The sequence below is a fragment of the Melopsittacus undulatus genome, chromosome 6, assembly GCF_012275295.1.
Source record: "Melopsittacus undulatus isolate bMelUnd1 chromosome 6, bMelUnd1.mat.Z, whole genome shotgun sequence".
NCBI lineage: Eukaryota > Metazoa > Chordata > Aves > Psittaciformes > Psittaculidae > Melopsittacus > Melopsittacus undulatus.
The window spans coordinates 41,093,159-41,108,094 of NC_047532.1; the positions used below are offsets into that span (position 1 = coordinate 41,093,159).

The 14,936-nt window shown below is 42.2% G+C and overlaps 2 protein-coding genes across 2 annotated transcripts; one reads left to right on the forward strand and one right to left on the reverse strand.

Moving 5' to 3' along the window:
- Positions 1–1,772: 1,772 nt before the first annotated feature.
- LRRC34 (leucine rich repeat containing 34) lies at positions 1,773–11,044 on the reverse strand. The gene is made up of 10 exons (XM_005146876.2): positions 10,929–11,044; positions 9,922–10,046; positions 9,713–9,777; positions 8,849–8,932; positions 7,117–7,245; positions 5,663–5,758; positions 4,495–4,649; positions 4,254–4,409; positions 2,704–2,830; positions 1,773–1,976 (listed from the first exon to the last, which is right to left on the reverse strand). Exons 1-10 carry the CDS (start codon positions 11,042–11,044, stop codon positions 1,773–1,775), a joined length of 1,257 nt encoding a protein of 418 aa, XP_005146933.1.
- Positions 11,045–11,998: 954 nt separating this feature from the next.
- On the forward strand, positions 11,999–14,105 carry LRRIQ4 (leucine rich repeats and IQ motif containing 4). The gene is given in 5 exon segments (XM_005155237.3): positions 11,999–12,035; positions 13,355–13,526; positions 13,528–13,690; positions 13,693–13,788; positions 13,791–14,105. Coding segments are annotated over 5 exon segments (783 nt in total).
- The last annotated feature ends 831 nt before the right edge of the window (positions 14,106–14,936 follow it).

A 14,936-nucleotide genomic window follows, 5' to 3' on the forward strand; every position in this document is an offset into this window, starting at 1 on the left:
GGTTTTCAGTGTGATGGGTGGGCTTTCTGCTTAACAAGACAAGTTAGGAGGACCCCGTACAGGTACATGGAACAAACATACCTGCTCTGTGGATTTACCTCTTAAATCCCCCTCTTATGATAGTAAGTGCTTTTTGGAGCAACAGAGCCTGGCTCATTTGTGATTGGGATGGAAGGAATGAAAAAAACCCAACCAAACAACAGAACACCTTCACATACAGCAACTATCATCACCACCTTGGTCATTGCACGTTGATAAGGGGTATTCACATATCTCCCTGATTCTACATTACCACTGTGGTAATATAGAATTGGAACATCACTGCTGCTAGGTGTCATTGTTGAAATGACTTTATCTTTTTCCCCCTCATACTTCGATCTCTTAGGTCTTTTGGCTGTGTGTGCATATATTCAGATTTAGACACACAGAAGAATGCACTAGTAGTCTTTAAGCAAACCACTGCTGTTCTACACAGTGAGTTTTTCTGTTTAGGAGCACAGATTAGTGAGTTTTATAGGTCTGAGCAGAGTGGGTGGATGAAGGAAACAAGCTGAGTCCCAAATTTCTACAAAGTCTGTACCCAAATCATTAAACAATATTTAAGTACCATTGTATACATATGTTGTCTTATTTGTGCGTAAGAGTTGCCAAGTAGCTACTTCTTAATTAGTTTTTAAGAGATAGGAATAAATGACACCAAGGTTGGTGGGTGTTTATCATTTGTTGCACGAGGAACAAGTACAAGTTGCAAGGTAATCAAAATACCAGCTTTAAAGTCCCAACATTATACTGGCTTACTGATTAGGTTAATTTAACTTGGGTTTAAAAAAAGGTTATTCTTGAAAAGAGATCAAAGCACCATTACTAGGTAAAAGGAGAGTGTATGTAGAGCACAGTAGCGACAAGATTTATCCAAACCTTCCTGTTTCAGCAGGAATCTTCTTCTGCAGTATATCTGATTTGCTATCAAGTAAAGTTGCTGCCCAGCAGTAGTCCTGGGTATAAGGTTTTGTCAGCTTGATCTGCCTGGCTGTACTCCAACCTGCAGAGATGCAGTAACGTTACATATGAGCTCTCCCAACTATATGGAAACCCAGCTGCACAGATCACAGCCCAGGAAGGGCAACAACAGCTCTTCACCTGCAGCAGCCCAGTGGTCAGGACACTCCACTCAGATGCTCTGCAACTGCTCTGATCCAGCCTCTGCATCTTTTCTAAACAAGAAGCATTTGATCAAAATCCTGGTCTGAGAAGATCGTCTAAATAGAGCAGAGTAGTTCAGCTGCTGAGAGTGCACTTCATGCCTCTGCACTGCCGCAGTCTAAACCCTTCACATGCCTCTGGGCAGTGACTGGTTTACTCTCCATTACTGTTAATGATACCTAATGTCACTCTTGGTGCACTGCTGTGGTGAAAATGTTTTCCTCTGAGCATATCATTTCACTAAATTTCTCACCTAGGAACTCTGGAACTACAGCTAGTCATGGCAAGGCAAAGAGGACAGTGTGCAATAGGAATGATTGCAGCAGAAAGAATGCATTTTCCTATTAGTAGGCTCTTAATATATTGGCTGTTATTTATCAACAAATTTTAAAGCCATTGGTTCAATATTTTATCTCTAATGCCATTTTGAGCAGATTTAGATTCTTTCCAGACCAAAGACCCTGAAGAAACAACACGCAGCAAGTCTGATATTGATACAATTTTGTTTACTAGAAACCAGATAGGAAAAGCTCAAGCATACTGAATGATGCTTCAAGTTGCTACCTCACTCAGAAGTACTCTGAAACAGCTGCAATTGCCAGACTGGCATTAGCATCTTCTTTTGTCACTGCCCAATAACTTGGTGTCCAGTAGTAATGCTTCTTCAGGCCATGGGAGAGCTCTGCAAGGTAAACATGCCCATCCACTTCATAAGGCTCCACATCTGTGCAATGAAGTTTCAGGCGGCCCATCTGAATTAATTCTGAAAATGCCTGAAATGAGTAAAACCAAGAATGAGACACGGAATATTCTCCTTTGATTGCAGTGAAGACTTTAGAAGATAACACACAACAGGAGAGTATTTGATTATTTCAGTATGCTGATGTCCAATGAGTCTCATTACAGCACCACCACATAGAATCATAGAATAGTTAGGATTGGAAAGGACCTCAAGATCATCTAGTTCCAACACCCCTGCCATGGGCAGGGACACCTCACACTAAACCATATCACCCAAGGCTTCATCCAACCTGGTCTTGAACACTGCCGGGGATGGAGCATTCACTACCTCCCTGAGCAACCCATTCCAGTGCCTCACCACCCTAACAGTAAAGAATTTCTTCCTTAGATCCAGTCTAAACCTCTGCTGTTTAAGTTTCAACCCGTTACCCCTTGTCCTATCACTACAGTCCCTAATGAATAGTCCCTCCCCAGCATCCCTGTAGGCCCCCTTCAGATACTGGAAGGCTGCTATGAATTCTCCACGCAGCCTTCTCTTCTCCAGGCTGAACAGCCCCAACTCTCTCAGCCTGTCTTCATATGGGAGGTGCTCCAGTCCCCTGATCATCCTCGTTGCCCTCCTCATAATTATTTAAATAAACCCCATAGTTAATCAAGTATCTTGCTCACTAATTGCTGTAGTTTTCACAATGACTGTAAACATGAACTAGGAGAAAAAAACTCCAACCCTGTTAGAGGAGTTCAGAAGCAAGCACTTACCATACAGGTGGCTTCATCAAATTTGTTCCCCCAGATGTAAATATGGGAAAGTTCTGCGTTTGTTTTCATTGCATCTGAAAGAGCTACAAGTCCTTTGCCACTTATATTGTTGCTTACTACTGACAACCTAAACCAGAGAAAATAGTTGTGCAAATGTGTGCTAAACCACAGAATTCCCATCTCTTGGTCAAAACTAAGAGTGTAACTATGATTTATTCTTATTTTTATTTTATATTTTATTATTACATATTATTATATATCTGATAAATATATTGAAATTCTACTTTTGTTATTAGTAAGTATTTATTTGTATCAAGGCCAGTCCTACTATAAAATCTTTCCCATATTTCTAAAGGCAGTTTGGACTATGAACTTGTACCATTTCTCAAGTCGTTCCCATGACTGGTGCAGCCAGAACAGGTTGTTCACTCCTTAGTTCTTCCAGTCTCAGTGACTGACTGCATGGTGGCCAGGTCTCATCTCTCCTCTGCCTTGAAGCCCAAGCCCTGGCATTTCTCCAGGCTAAGCTTTGATCTTTGTGCAGTGGCAGTTATTTTTATATTAGTGAACCTGGAAGTCTTTCAGAGGCACCTAGCAGCCACCACCTCCTCAATCTGCTACTTAAAACTAATGGCTTCAGGTAACGCCTTTGATCAGCTTTTACATCCTGCCGGCCATGGTTTAATGCGGGCTACAAAATACACCCTGATGGAGAGATTACAATTCTTTTGGGTTCACTCGGAAGCTAACTCTGAGGATTTTTTTAAGTGTGGAAGATAAGAATCAACAAATATAGTGCCTTATCCCTGCATGGAATCTTACTATCTTAGAATTCGAAGGCTGTACACCTCCTGCTTGGTTTTGGTTGTGCACCACAGGGACCTATGCTTTAAAGATGCAAAAAGAACTAACAAGATCTAATTGCCTCCCCCTGCTGCACACCCCTCAGAATGACTATAAAAGCTGTGAATCACATGTAAGATGAACTACTACAAAGCTGAACCAAACATCAGCCCCAAAAAGCCCTGAATAGAAGAAAAGGTGTATGTCAGGCCACACAGCAGTGGATACAAGATATAAAAAAAGCAAGTACAGGGAAAGATAAAGTGAGTTGAGAGTAGTCCTGGCAGTGCAGGAAAGTAAAGTAAACACACGGCATTAGCATGTGGGGCTGAACGGCATGTCTTGGCCTTGTGTTTTACTCCTTTAGCTTGTTCAGTTACCAAACACAAGCCTCTTGTGCTGCACAAAATGCATTAGTATCTCCTGCCTGGCCTCCAGCTGCAGGGCACTAAGAGGACCTGTGGCTCACTTCCAGCCCAGGTCTCAGGGCATCTCTCATAGGAGGAAAAACCTATGCTTAGCAAAAGAATCCTACCCAATCCATCACATTTTTTTCACCCAGAGAAGGAAAAATGGACCAAAAAGTTTGGAACTTCCTGACTTTTCCATTTTGATCGACATCAAAGCACTTTGATGTCGGCTCAGAAACTGCGAAGCCCAAGTTCCTTAACACCTGTAGATTCTGGGGAAGTTGTGTAAATACTAACGCCTGAAGAGTCCTGTTGTACAAAGCCAAGGCCTCACTCAGGTAGATGGCTCCATCATCTTCTATTCGGTTTGCATTAAGATCCAAGATTTGCAGGGTTTGGTTCCATTTTAGTAGTTTTCCCAGAAATTTTACACCATCACTGGTTATTTTATTACTGAAAAAGATATGCACATGTTTTTCTTAAAAAGGTGATAAGAAAATGAGTTTCTAATGTTAATCAGGACTGTAATAACTCTTACCAGGCAAGATCAAGGTATCTCAGGCTAGAGTTTTCATACAAAGCCTCACACAGTCTCTCCAGACCAAAGTTTTTCATTTCATGCTTGCATAAGTGTAGTTCCACAAGGGAAGAGTTATTTTTCAGCATCAGAGCCAGATGAACTGTGGTCTCTTCCTAACAACACACACTGAGTTTTATTAAGCTGTACTTTAAGAAAAAATATGGTCTTGTTTCAGTAAAAGTGAGATTTACAGCTACCAGAAAGATTTCACAGAATTATGGAATGGTTTGGGTTGGAAGGGACCTTAAAGCTCATCCAGTTCCATCCCCCCTGCCACGGGCAGGGACACCTTTCACTACAACAGGTTTTTCTAAGCCCTGTGCAACCTGGCCTTGAACACTGCCAGGGATGGGGCAGCCACAGCTTCATAATTTCATTATCCTGCCAGCAGGAAAATACTTTCCATAGCACAGATACCTGAGAATTGCTGCCAGTCTGGTGAAACCACCACTACAAGCAGCTTTACAGCCAAGACTTCAGCAGGACAAGCAAGGAACAGAAACTGCATGCCTGCAAGCAAAAGCCCTACAGCACGGTGAATCTGTACTTGTAGATTCTCTTTTCAGTGTTTGATTGTTCCGGAAGGATTTTGTCTTCCTTTTGGCTAACAAATGTAGAGTAGGTTTTACATTGATGAGGTGCATTCATTTGTTAAATTTGTGCTTCAAGTTCACGCAGTAAAACAACCACACATTCCAGTGATTATGGCATATTGTTAAAGTGTGCCTTTCTTTTTTAAGCTGCGGGTATTGCACTGCTGAGATAAAGAGCAATCTTTTGTTCTTCCTCTCATTTCCTGCTGAACACCATTTCTCCCCATTTGCTGAACTATGCATGAAACTCTCCACACTGTAACAGCAGAAGGATTTTTTGGTTCTCCAATATCAAGCCCTTTCCATTAACTCATGATTTAACAAAAGTGTATGTACCAAGAAAGCAATTTTTAACAATTAATCTTCTAGTTAAACCGGGGCAGACTGCGATTACACAAAACTTGGCACAGAAACAGAGTATTTCTGCAACAATTTGCTTCACTTTGTAAGGAAACACAGCCATGCAGTTCAGACTTACATAAAGGCATCAGTACTGACTTTACTAGAGCTAAAATTACAGTCTGCTTACATACCTGTTGGGTGAACAGTAAAGGACGATTTAGGTTTATTGCTTTGACTGATTTGTTCTGATTCAGGGCTGATGCTATTGCTATTAGACACTGCACACCCTGGAAATAAAAATAAACTCTTCAGAGAAAACCTATTTGATGTATAAATCTAACTAACAAATTATTGCGACTTCCTAGAATTGATTGTCAGAAGATCAAAAACATCAAATGGGCTCAGATTAGAAATACTGTTATTTCTGCCTCCATGCACTGTGGAGAGATACAAATGCAGCTGGCAAGTGCTTACAGACACACAATGTATTTTCTGATAATACCAGTGCCAACTCCCTATGGAATAACAGAGTGGAATTCATCTAAGTAGTACAAATGACTAGGAAATCTGGCAACTCAGAAAACAAAAAGCAATAATAATGCATCTCAAAGATACTCATCCGTTTAATTGATCCTCTACTTTGGTTTTCCTAATTTATGAAGCAAAACCAGCTTGTGTGTTTTCCCTGAAGTTTATGGTAAAAGTCTTACCTAACATTTATCTACTAGGTAAATTCACACTAAATGTGAATAACGTGGTACAAAGAATACAGTCTAGAATACAGGCCAATTTGGATTTTTTTTATTTCCTTCTAGTTTGCTCACTAACTTATATATGTGCTACTTTCCAGTTAGGCTGGTGTGCACCCAAAGCCACTTCATTCTAAACCAACTCTCTATGAACTCCCTACCAAGCATAAACACATTAAGCTTTCAAATAAATCCTACACTGGCTACTTTTCCCTTGTTTATGTATTCATAACACCCTGCACACTTCCTGCGGTAATCCCCCTTCTAGTTTAGGAGCAAATTCTGTAATTCCAGGAAACAAACATAGGTTTTTAAAAGCTATCCAGAGGTTTTTTACTGGCTACAGTAGGAAGCACCCTGTTTAGTCCATGGACCCAGCCCTATCCTCATGACTCTCCCTGCTCACCTCTCTCCAAGAGACACCAGGTTATCTAGGATCAAATCGGGCTTATTTTGAGCAGCCTTTCTGCTCAGTTCAGCACTGTTGTGCTTATGTCCTTTAGGGATTGAAGCCTGAGAGGAGCAACAGAGCTGTGGGACTGGGCTACTTTCAGGTGCACTGCATACTTCAGAAGGAAAAGAGCCTCCAGGGAATAAAAAAATCCTTCCTTCAACATGACTTACACAGGACTTTGGCAGCACAACAAAAATGAACAGCAGAAACAAATCTCAGAAAATGTGAAAGCCAAGCAGTTGAATTCCCAGAGATATAGTGGCTCATATGTATCATCAGTTGTGACTTCTCAGGTGTTTGCAACATGCTTTTCCAAGTATACACTGCAATACTATATATTGCTACCACAAAATGTAAAATCAATGTCAAAAGATGACATTTCCCCCTAATTAAGTAGTGCAGAACCTTTGTAATACCCTTGAAAGACTTAGGTCTTACTCACTATATCACAGTCTCCAAGATCCAACTTGTCCAAGGTTGAATTAATTTGTAGCATTGAAGCAAAGAACATCCCACCTTTGTCTCCTATTTTGTTCCCAGTCATTCTCATGTGCAGAAGAGTTTCATTCCCCTAAACAAAATAAAAATAGGGAACAGGAAAAAAATCAATGCCTTTGAAGTGCCTGAAAAACAACACTGTCCTTTCCCCTGGGAATCCTGCTGGTTGTCACACAAAGACAAAACAAGGCCGCAGAAGAATCGTGTTTAAGTGGTAACACTGACTAAGCGGTTGGCTCAGGCTTTCCTCAGTGGAATGAAATGCATGACAGTCTGGAAGCTGTGATTCTGTGATTCTGTGAAGCAAAACTCGAGTATTTGAGAGCTTTTGTTTCTCCCAAATTGACAAATCTCACACTCACAAAAATAATCCTGCCTAAATAAATCTGCCTGAATTGGCATCTGAAATGTAAATTATATCAAAACCGATTGGAATCTAGTAAGTGTTTTAAGCAAGAATATTATTTGCTTTATTTTTCATGGTCTTTTAAAGCACATGGCCAGTTGAAGCTCAGCGAAGCCAGTCACCTTCAGTAGGACTACTTAGCAGAGTCAAACCAATGTGTAAATCTTCGCAGGACTGGAGGCATCACTGGCAATATAAAGTTCTGATCAGAGGTCTAGAAAAGTCAGTATCCTTCCCCTCACCTTCCACATAATTTCAGTGGATATAAAACAGCTATTCAACTGTTAAAGCCCAAAATGCAATGCAGAGTAGCTTTGTATTTTTATTTCCTTTATAATCACTTATTACCAGAGATTACAGTTGAGGAAGAGATTACAAACCAAGTAATTCTGTGAGCAGCAGAACTAATGAAGCCCAATTTCATACAGGTTTGATGTCTTCCACATGTCCCCAGCAGACCTTCACCTGATGCAGTACCTCACTACAGCACCTCCTTCCCTCTCCCTCCCTCAATAGCAGCCTACCTTCAACCCTGGACCTCTCTACCTGGCCCAGTGGCAGGAGGAACCCAAGTAGCCCAGGGGTCCTGCCACCTGCCTGCTCACAAACCCAGCAAATGCTGCTGGGACTGTACAAAGAACTTTGGTGACTGCTCGCAAGCCCAGTATGATCTACTGTACAACCTTAGTGCTTTGGTGGCCTGTCAAATTTAGCTGAAATTGGTTCAGAGTTCAAAGACTGTGAAGGAGGAAGAAAGAGCTCACATGAGTCTCATTTCACAAACACAACAAATAATGCACACAAGCCTCATTTCCTTGGGAGGCCACATTAAAAATAACAAACTTGTTTTTATGATGCTGCTGCAAGGCAAAGTTTTGAAAACATGTCTGAGACATCTTGAATCCAGACAAATACTGACATCAAGGTACAGGTAAACATAATGCAATCCTTTTTGTTTTAAAAGAAGAAACTGATGGCACTGTATATCCCATAGCAGAGCATTTTTCAGTTAGGAAAATCCAGCTGTGATAGCTGTGATAATTAAGTGTTAATGGCAGCACAGTGCAACACTTTCTTGTGTGAAACCTGATTTCTGAAGTTTGCCTTGAGAAAACAAGCAGTCCCTGTGATACAGCAAACCACTGAATGGACCGAAGACAGAGGGCCCCTTCAGCCAGCTCTGATGTTGGCAGGACAGCTAGTACAGTTCATCAAAAGCAGAAATATCAAAGGAGATACCATTGTTTAAATCTGCCAGACAAACACTCACATGGAGCGCTTTTGCTATCAGCTCTGCTCCACTTGTGCCAATATTATTAAACATCAGGTTCAGGTATCGCAGAGAGGAGTTTTCCTGAAGAACAAACAAATCAGAAAGCAATCAGACTCCTTTCCAGAGCAAGCCTGCAGTTTTCAAAGAAGATATGCATCACATGTACTTAAAACCTCTGACCTTTACTGCATTTCAGACAGCCCCTGATTTGGAGAAGTAAAGAATGCCAAAGTGTGACAGATGATGAGGAAAAGGCAGAAATTCACGCAGCATGTAAAAACGTGTCCTCAGGGCGCTTACAGAAACCACTTGGGAACCCAAGTGCTCAGCATGACCAAACGAGGCCGATGGTCAAGCTTAGATGCAAATTTTCAGGCACTTTGCAAACTTCACGGCTCATCCTGAGCTCCAGGAGCACAGGCACCGAGTGGTAACTCACCGTTTTCCATCTCTATTCCAGTGCTTATAATGACAAAAAGGCAGCATTAAAGTTTCCTATGTTTAGACCTATAAAAAGGTGCTAACAGAGGTGGTAAGTATCTGAAACAAAGGTCCTGGGACATTTGACACTTCCATTACATCCTTTGTTAAAGTGAACTGTAAGCCTAAAAGCCCCACAGTTCATTCAACTCTTCTTTCTTTTGGACACCTTAGTCAGATGTCCAAGGGTGTTCTACTAGAAATGAAAAATCTCCCCAGAGAATACAGTCTGAGATTTTAGTAGGATGGATTTGGATGTGAAAGTAAAAAGTACTGGGATTTTGCCAAACAACTGCATTCTTCTCTCCAATACAGCACATACAGATATTATCATAGCCAAATCAATTACAAGTTGCTGAAAGAGAAATATCACTTTGGCACCTGGAGGAATGTTGCCATGGTCTTTGCTCCAGCATCAGTCAATACATTATACCTAAGATCCAAACCTGAAAAAGATGAATGAAGAATGTGACAGATGCATATCTACAATGAACTGATCTCTGGAAAAAAAAAGCAAACCAACAACCCAGTCTGCTTAAGTTTTCTTATATTAGCACAGCAATGGTTAAACGTATGTTAAACAACCTTACCTGTGACAAACGCAGCCGTACGTAAGACAGAAATAAGAACTTGAAGACTGTCATCTGTAACTCTCTGCACAGGCACTAGATTACTATTTCCAGCTATTTTTAACGTGAACCCTTTTGTCCATAGGCTGAAACATAAAAATGTAAGCACATGGGGAGAAGTGCTACAGATACATGAATTCTCTCTCCAGATATGAAGTGTATCAGGCTTGCCCTCGCTGATATGTTTCATGCAGTTAGCTGCTGCTGCGACCCTTGGTAACACCGTAGTAGATGATGTGATTCAAGCTGTACTTCAGCACTGTCCTTTCTGATAATCTGAAGATACTGCACAGCTGCTTAGCACACATGCACAAAAAGCAGGAAGAAGCAAGAGCAGCGGACGGCAGATGGAAATAAGACTATCCTGGAGATTACCTCATTATCTCCTATTTACTTGTTTCTTTTCCTTTATTTACCCCATCCTGCCCTCAGGATCAAAACCTAACACAAACCATTTCACCATATTGTATTTTCTCAGGTTTTCTCTACAAAGGATAATCAACCTTGTTCCCAGGATCATCCATGAGAGGAAGCTCTATCTAGACACATAATGAGAGAGAATTTAGGTAGTTAATAACTTGGCAGGATTCAGACACATTTTAGGGAAGCATTTCCAGCCGGAAGCTAACTGCATGCAGCTGAGGCTTTTTAAACAGGAGTGAAAGAAAAGGGAGTTAGAATGACTAGACACTGGGTTTGGCTTCTTTAAGGGACACAAAGGCACCACCCAGTACATTTTCCACTTTTTTTATTTCACTGCTTGTAAAGCTGCCCAGAAGGGATATATAGCTACAAACTTCTGCCAAAATGATGTCAAGATGAGTCAAACCAGAACTTCAGCAGTAAATGCTAAATATGATTTGTGTTTCAGCCTGAAACTGCATGAACTTTCTCACTGTTCAACTCCTTGTCCTGCTATCTTAAGACTTTCAGAAGCATCTGAAACACACTGTTCGTTATTTCCTTACATTTCATCATTTTTATCAGCTTCTTGAAGCACACGAGCAATGAAAGGGTTTTCAGGTTGGCCCAAGTTTTGGCAGACCTGCACATAGCGCTGGTGAAGATCTGGACAAACTGACATGACCTGCTGGAAAACAAAACTAAGCGTTACTGCATCATTATTGCAGCCTAGCAACATCACCATAGACCCAAGCGCTGTTGTGCTGGGCTTTGCATAAACTAGGCTTGGTCTGAAAAGGTTTACAACTGCTGGTATGCAGCACATGAATAACAGATTCAAACAGACAAGAAAAGAATCAGGAAAAAATGTGGATGTGTGGATGTGTTTCTGAAGCCATCCCAAGGAATCTGAGCTAACACAATTAGTATTCATACAGGCAGGACCTTTGCTCCCTGTAAAGCAGCGAGCCCCGACCTCCGCAGGCCTACCTGAGCGAATCACGCCAGCGCCCTCTCCCTGCGCCAACCCACGGTGAGCAGCCCGCGGGTGAGCCAGGCTGCCCCGACCTGAACAGTGTTTGGTACTGAAGCCTGTTTCCAAGGACGGTGTCACAGGCCCTCCAGGAGCGGCTGGCGAAGGCAGCCAGGCTCAACCCAGGGCCCTGGCATGATGCCACATCGCCACCCTTCCCCTCCCCGCTGTGGAGAGTGGCCCCATGTGTGGTGTCCGGCCCCTGCGTGGAGGGGGTCTCCATCAACTCACCCCCAGAGTATTTACTCAGCCGCCTGCCCTCAGTCTCCGAGGAGCCTTTGCAAAAGTTTCCGTGGTTGCATGGATTAGCAGTTACTTCAAAGGTGTCTGTGCTGGTTCTTTCCACCAAACTAATCCTTCTGGTGACTTCACTACTGCCCTTGTGCACAGCAGAGAGTAACCTAGGATTGCACATTCTCTTGTCCCGCAGCATGTGGGGCTCACACCCAAGTACTGAACTTGGAGCCAATAAAGGAGAAAATACCCTTGTGCAACATCTGAATTGGGCTGGGAAGCCTAGCATGGGCTTCCCCCCATGGTGGTTGCTCAGTTCTTCCTTCTCATCTTGGTGGCACCTGGAAACCATTCATCTCTGAAAACACGATGTCCTCCCAGAATGGCTACAGCAGCAGAGAAAAGGGTATTGAGTAGGAGATGACTGTCAGCTGCCTCTTGACCTCTATTTTCTCCTATCATTCCTTAAAATGCCAGCTGACAGATTTCTTCTATCCAGACATCGGGTCTCTCCCTTCCCACCTCTTGCTCTTTTGCTATTGGCAACAGTACAACTTTGAGGATTGTCAGATATCAGATTCACTGGCATCTCTCTGGCACAGAAACCACTGTCACAGAAGAAGGTGCTACCTTTCTCCAGCAGGACTCTCCCAGTTTTACCATCAGCATATCTGAAGAAATATGTCAGCATTTGTAAATACGGCCCTTCAAGATGTAAGGAGATTGCTTTGTCCAGCTCCCTTGACTTCACCAGTTCACCTTCTGAATTTGGCTGTTGGGACACTTCCTAATGCACTTGTAAGAAATACCACTGTGTTGCTTTTACAGCCTTTTAGGTAAAGCTTGCGTGATAATAAAAGACAAAGGGGAAGCTGGCACATAGACAGGAAATTTCAGCCGAAACTCACTGTAGTCAGAATGATAAAAGGGCTAGAACAAGGTTTGATACTCGAAACCGAGCTCCCCGGGGTGGGGGCGTTAGGCCACTGTACCATAGAAAAGCACATGTGCAAATAAGGAGAAGAGTCTCCTGAAGTAAAGTAGTGGGAAATGTAAACAGAGACAGGACTTCAATGTGAGTAACTTAGGTGCTTTGGATAGGCTGTAAACCTCTGAGTACTTAGCCAGCAGGGAAACATGGGAGGGACTTTGCTGTTGGGGGTAGGGATTAGAAGAAGGCTGTAAGCAGGATGTGCTCTGCTCTCTGGGGCACCTGTTTTTGCAAAAAAGTTTAATAGATTTCTGCTTTGCTGTTGAATCTGACCTGAGTCTTTGAGGACATTTCCTACATTCCTCACATGCTGGGATTCAAAGATACGGTTCTGCTGTATGTACTACAGGATTTGATCAAAGAACACAAACAGCTTCTTGCAGGGGCACAGCTTCAGACTAGAACCAGTCCCTGAATGCTGAATTCTGTCAGTACTTATTTAGCACAGGAAGGTCCCTGAGTACTGGCGATTTTTTTTTTTTTTAATCTTCTGGAATTAGAAATATGGAGCAGAGATGGCTGAGTCCCAGCAGAGCCAAGAGGCCAGTGCAGGGGGCAGTCACTGGCTCAAAGCTGATTCTGTTGGTTTGGAGGATGATACACAAGAAATACCAGTGAATAAAGTGCCAGAGAATGAAGCTCTTTCTCCCACACGTGTCACACGCAGGATATTTTTCATAATGACTTATCCAACAAGGAACTGTGAACAGTCTTGCCAGGGGTCTTGAGTCTAGAATATCTGGAAGAGCTGCATATGGGGAAGAACCTGATTGTAAGCATCCCCAGAGACACAGATTGCCTGAGGCATATGAAGGTCCCCTACTTGGATCAGAATCACATACAAGATATATGCAAAGAACTGGGGGAGATGAAATCTCCTCTGAGCTTAGATTTAAGTAACAATCCCCTCTCTTGTAGTTTGCAGCAAGTTGCAGTGCCTTTGTCAGCTCAGGCTTTACAAAACAAACTTGCATGAAATTCCAGTGCAGATCTGTGGATACCTCTATCACATTGAACTGCTTGGCCTTTCTGACAATCATCTCAAGTGTCTGCCTAAAGAAAGAGTAAACCTCAAAAAAAAATCAAGGAAATTTACCTCCAGAAAAATAGATTTGAAAGTTTTCCCAAGGAGCTTTGTCATATTGTTAATTCAGAAATAATAGATCTAATGTACAAAATATAATCCGTGTCATCCCAGAAGAGGGAGGCTTTTTGACAAACCTAGTTAAGCCATTTTTAGCTTTTAATAACTTACCCTCCATTCCTCCTACACTGCAACACTGCCAGAAGCTTGCTGTGCTGGATCTGTCTCTTAACCTCCTGTACAAGCTTCCCCCAAGTTTGAAGAATCTCACCAAAATGAGACTGCTCAAACTGCTAACAGCCTGGAGAAGTTCCCACACCAGATCTGCTGCTGGTCATCCCTTTCCCATGTTTATAGTGATAACTCCCTTGATGATATTCCTAAATGAATATGCACTATGAAAAACCTGGAAGTATTGTCCCTGGATGACAATCAGATACAGGAGTTATTTGGTCCTTTGTTTTAATTTATATTTTATTGATACCTCCCTTTTGCAAAATCTAAGATCTTCATTACAGCTGAGTGCCATCTTTCGTTACTAGAGTGAGAAGGCACGTACCACCTGGTATGCACCTGAGCCTGGGTTATTCATCACTGTATTCAGGCAGGGAGAAGAAAGCAAGAATGTGGAAACACTGACCTTTGTGTTGAATTATAAAGATGAAATCCCAATTGGCCAGCCTGCCTCCGTTGTTTTGAGTCTTTTTTTTGTGTACACTGCAAAGTAAGAACTGCATTTGCTTAGACTCAGTATTATGAGGGTGGTGAGGCACTGGCACAGGTTGCCAACAGAAGCTGTGTCTGCCATCCCTGGGAGTGTTCAAAACCGGGTTGGAGGAGGCTTTGAGCAACCTGGTTTAGTGGAAAGTGTCCCTGCTTGTGGCATGGGGGTTGGAACTGGATGATCTTTAAGGTCCCTCCAACACAAACCATTCTGTGATTCTATCACAAACTGAAACAGAGTAGATGGCAATTTAGAAATGGATGTAGTACTATTAATGCCTTTAACACCATTAACATTTGCAGTTCATTTGATTTGTTTGGAAATATGGAGGAGGATCCCTGGCAGTCAGAACACATGCATTTCTGCCGGAACCTGCTTTTCCATCCTGTCTTACAGAGGTGTAAAAAGCTGTTTTGAGAGTATCCCTACATTTCTGCAAAACTCTTCTCTAATGTTTTGTCAGTCTTTACTTAACAGTATTTTGAATGACTGCAAGCTGTCAACTCCT

Coding starts and splice junctions, on each gene's coding strand:
- LRRC34 (XM_005146876.2), bottom strand. CDS start 11,044: ATGTCAGTTTGTCCAGATCTTCACCAGCGCTATGTGCAGGTCTGCCAA. Junction 2,831..4,253: donor TACAACAGGACTCTTCAGGC/GTTAGTATTTAC, acceptor TCTCTGGTTTAG/GTTGTCAGTAGTAAGCAACA. Junction 1,977..2,703: donor TTGATGAAGCCACCTGTATG/GTAAGTGCTTGC, acceptor TACTCATTTCAG/GCATTTTCAGAATTAATTCA.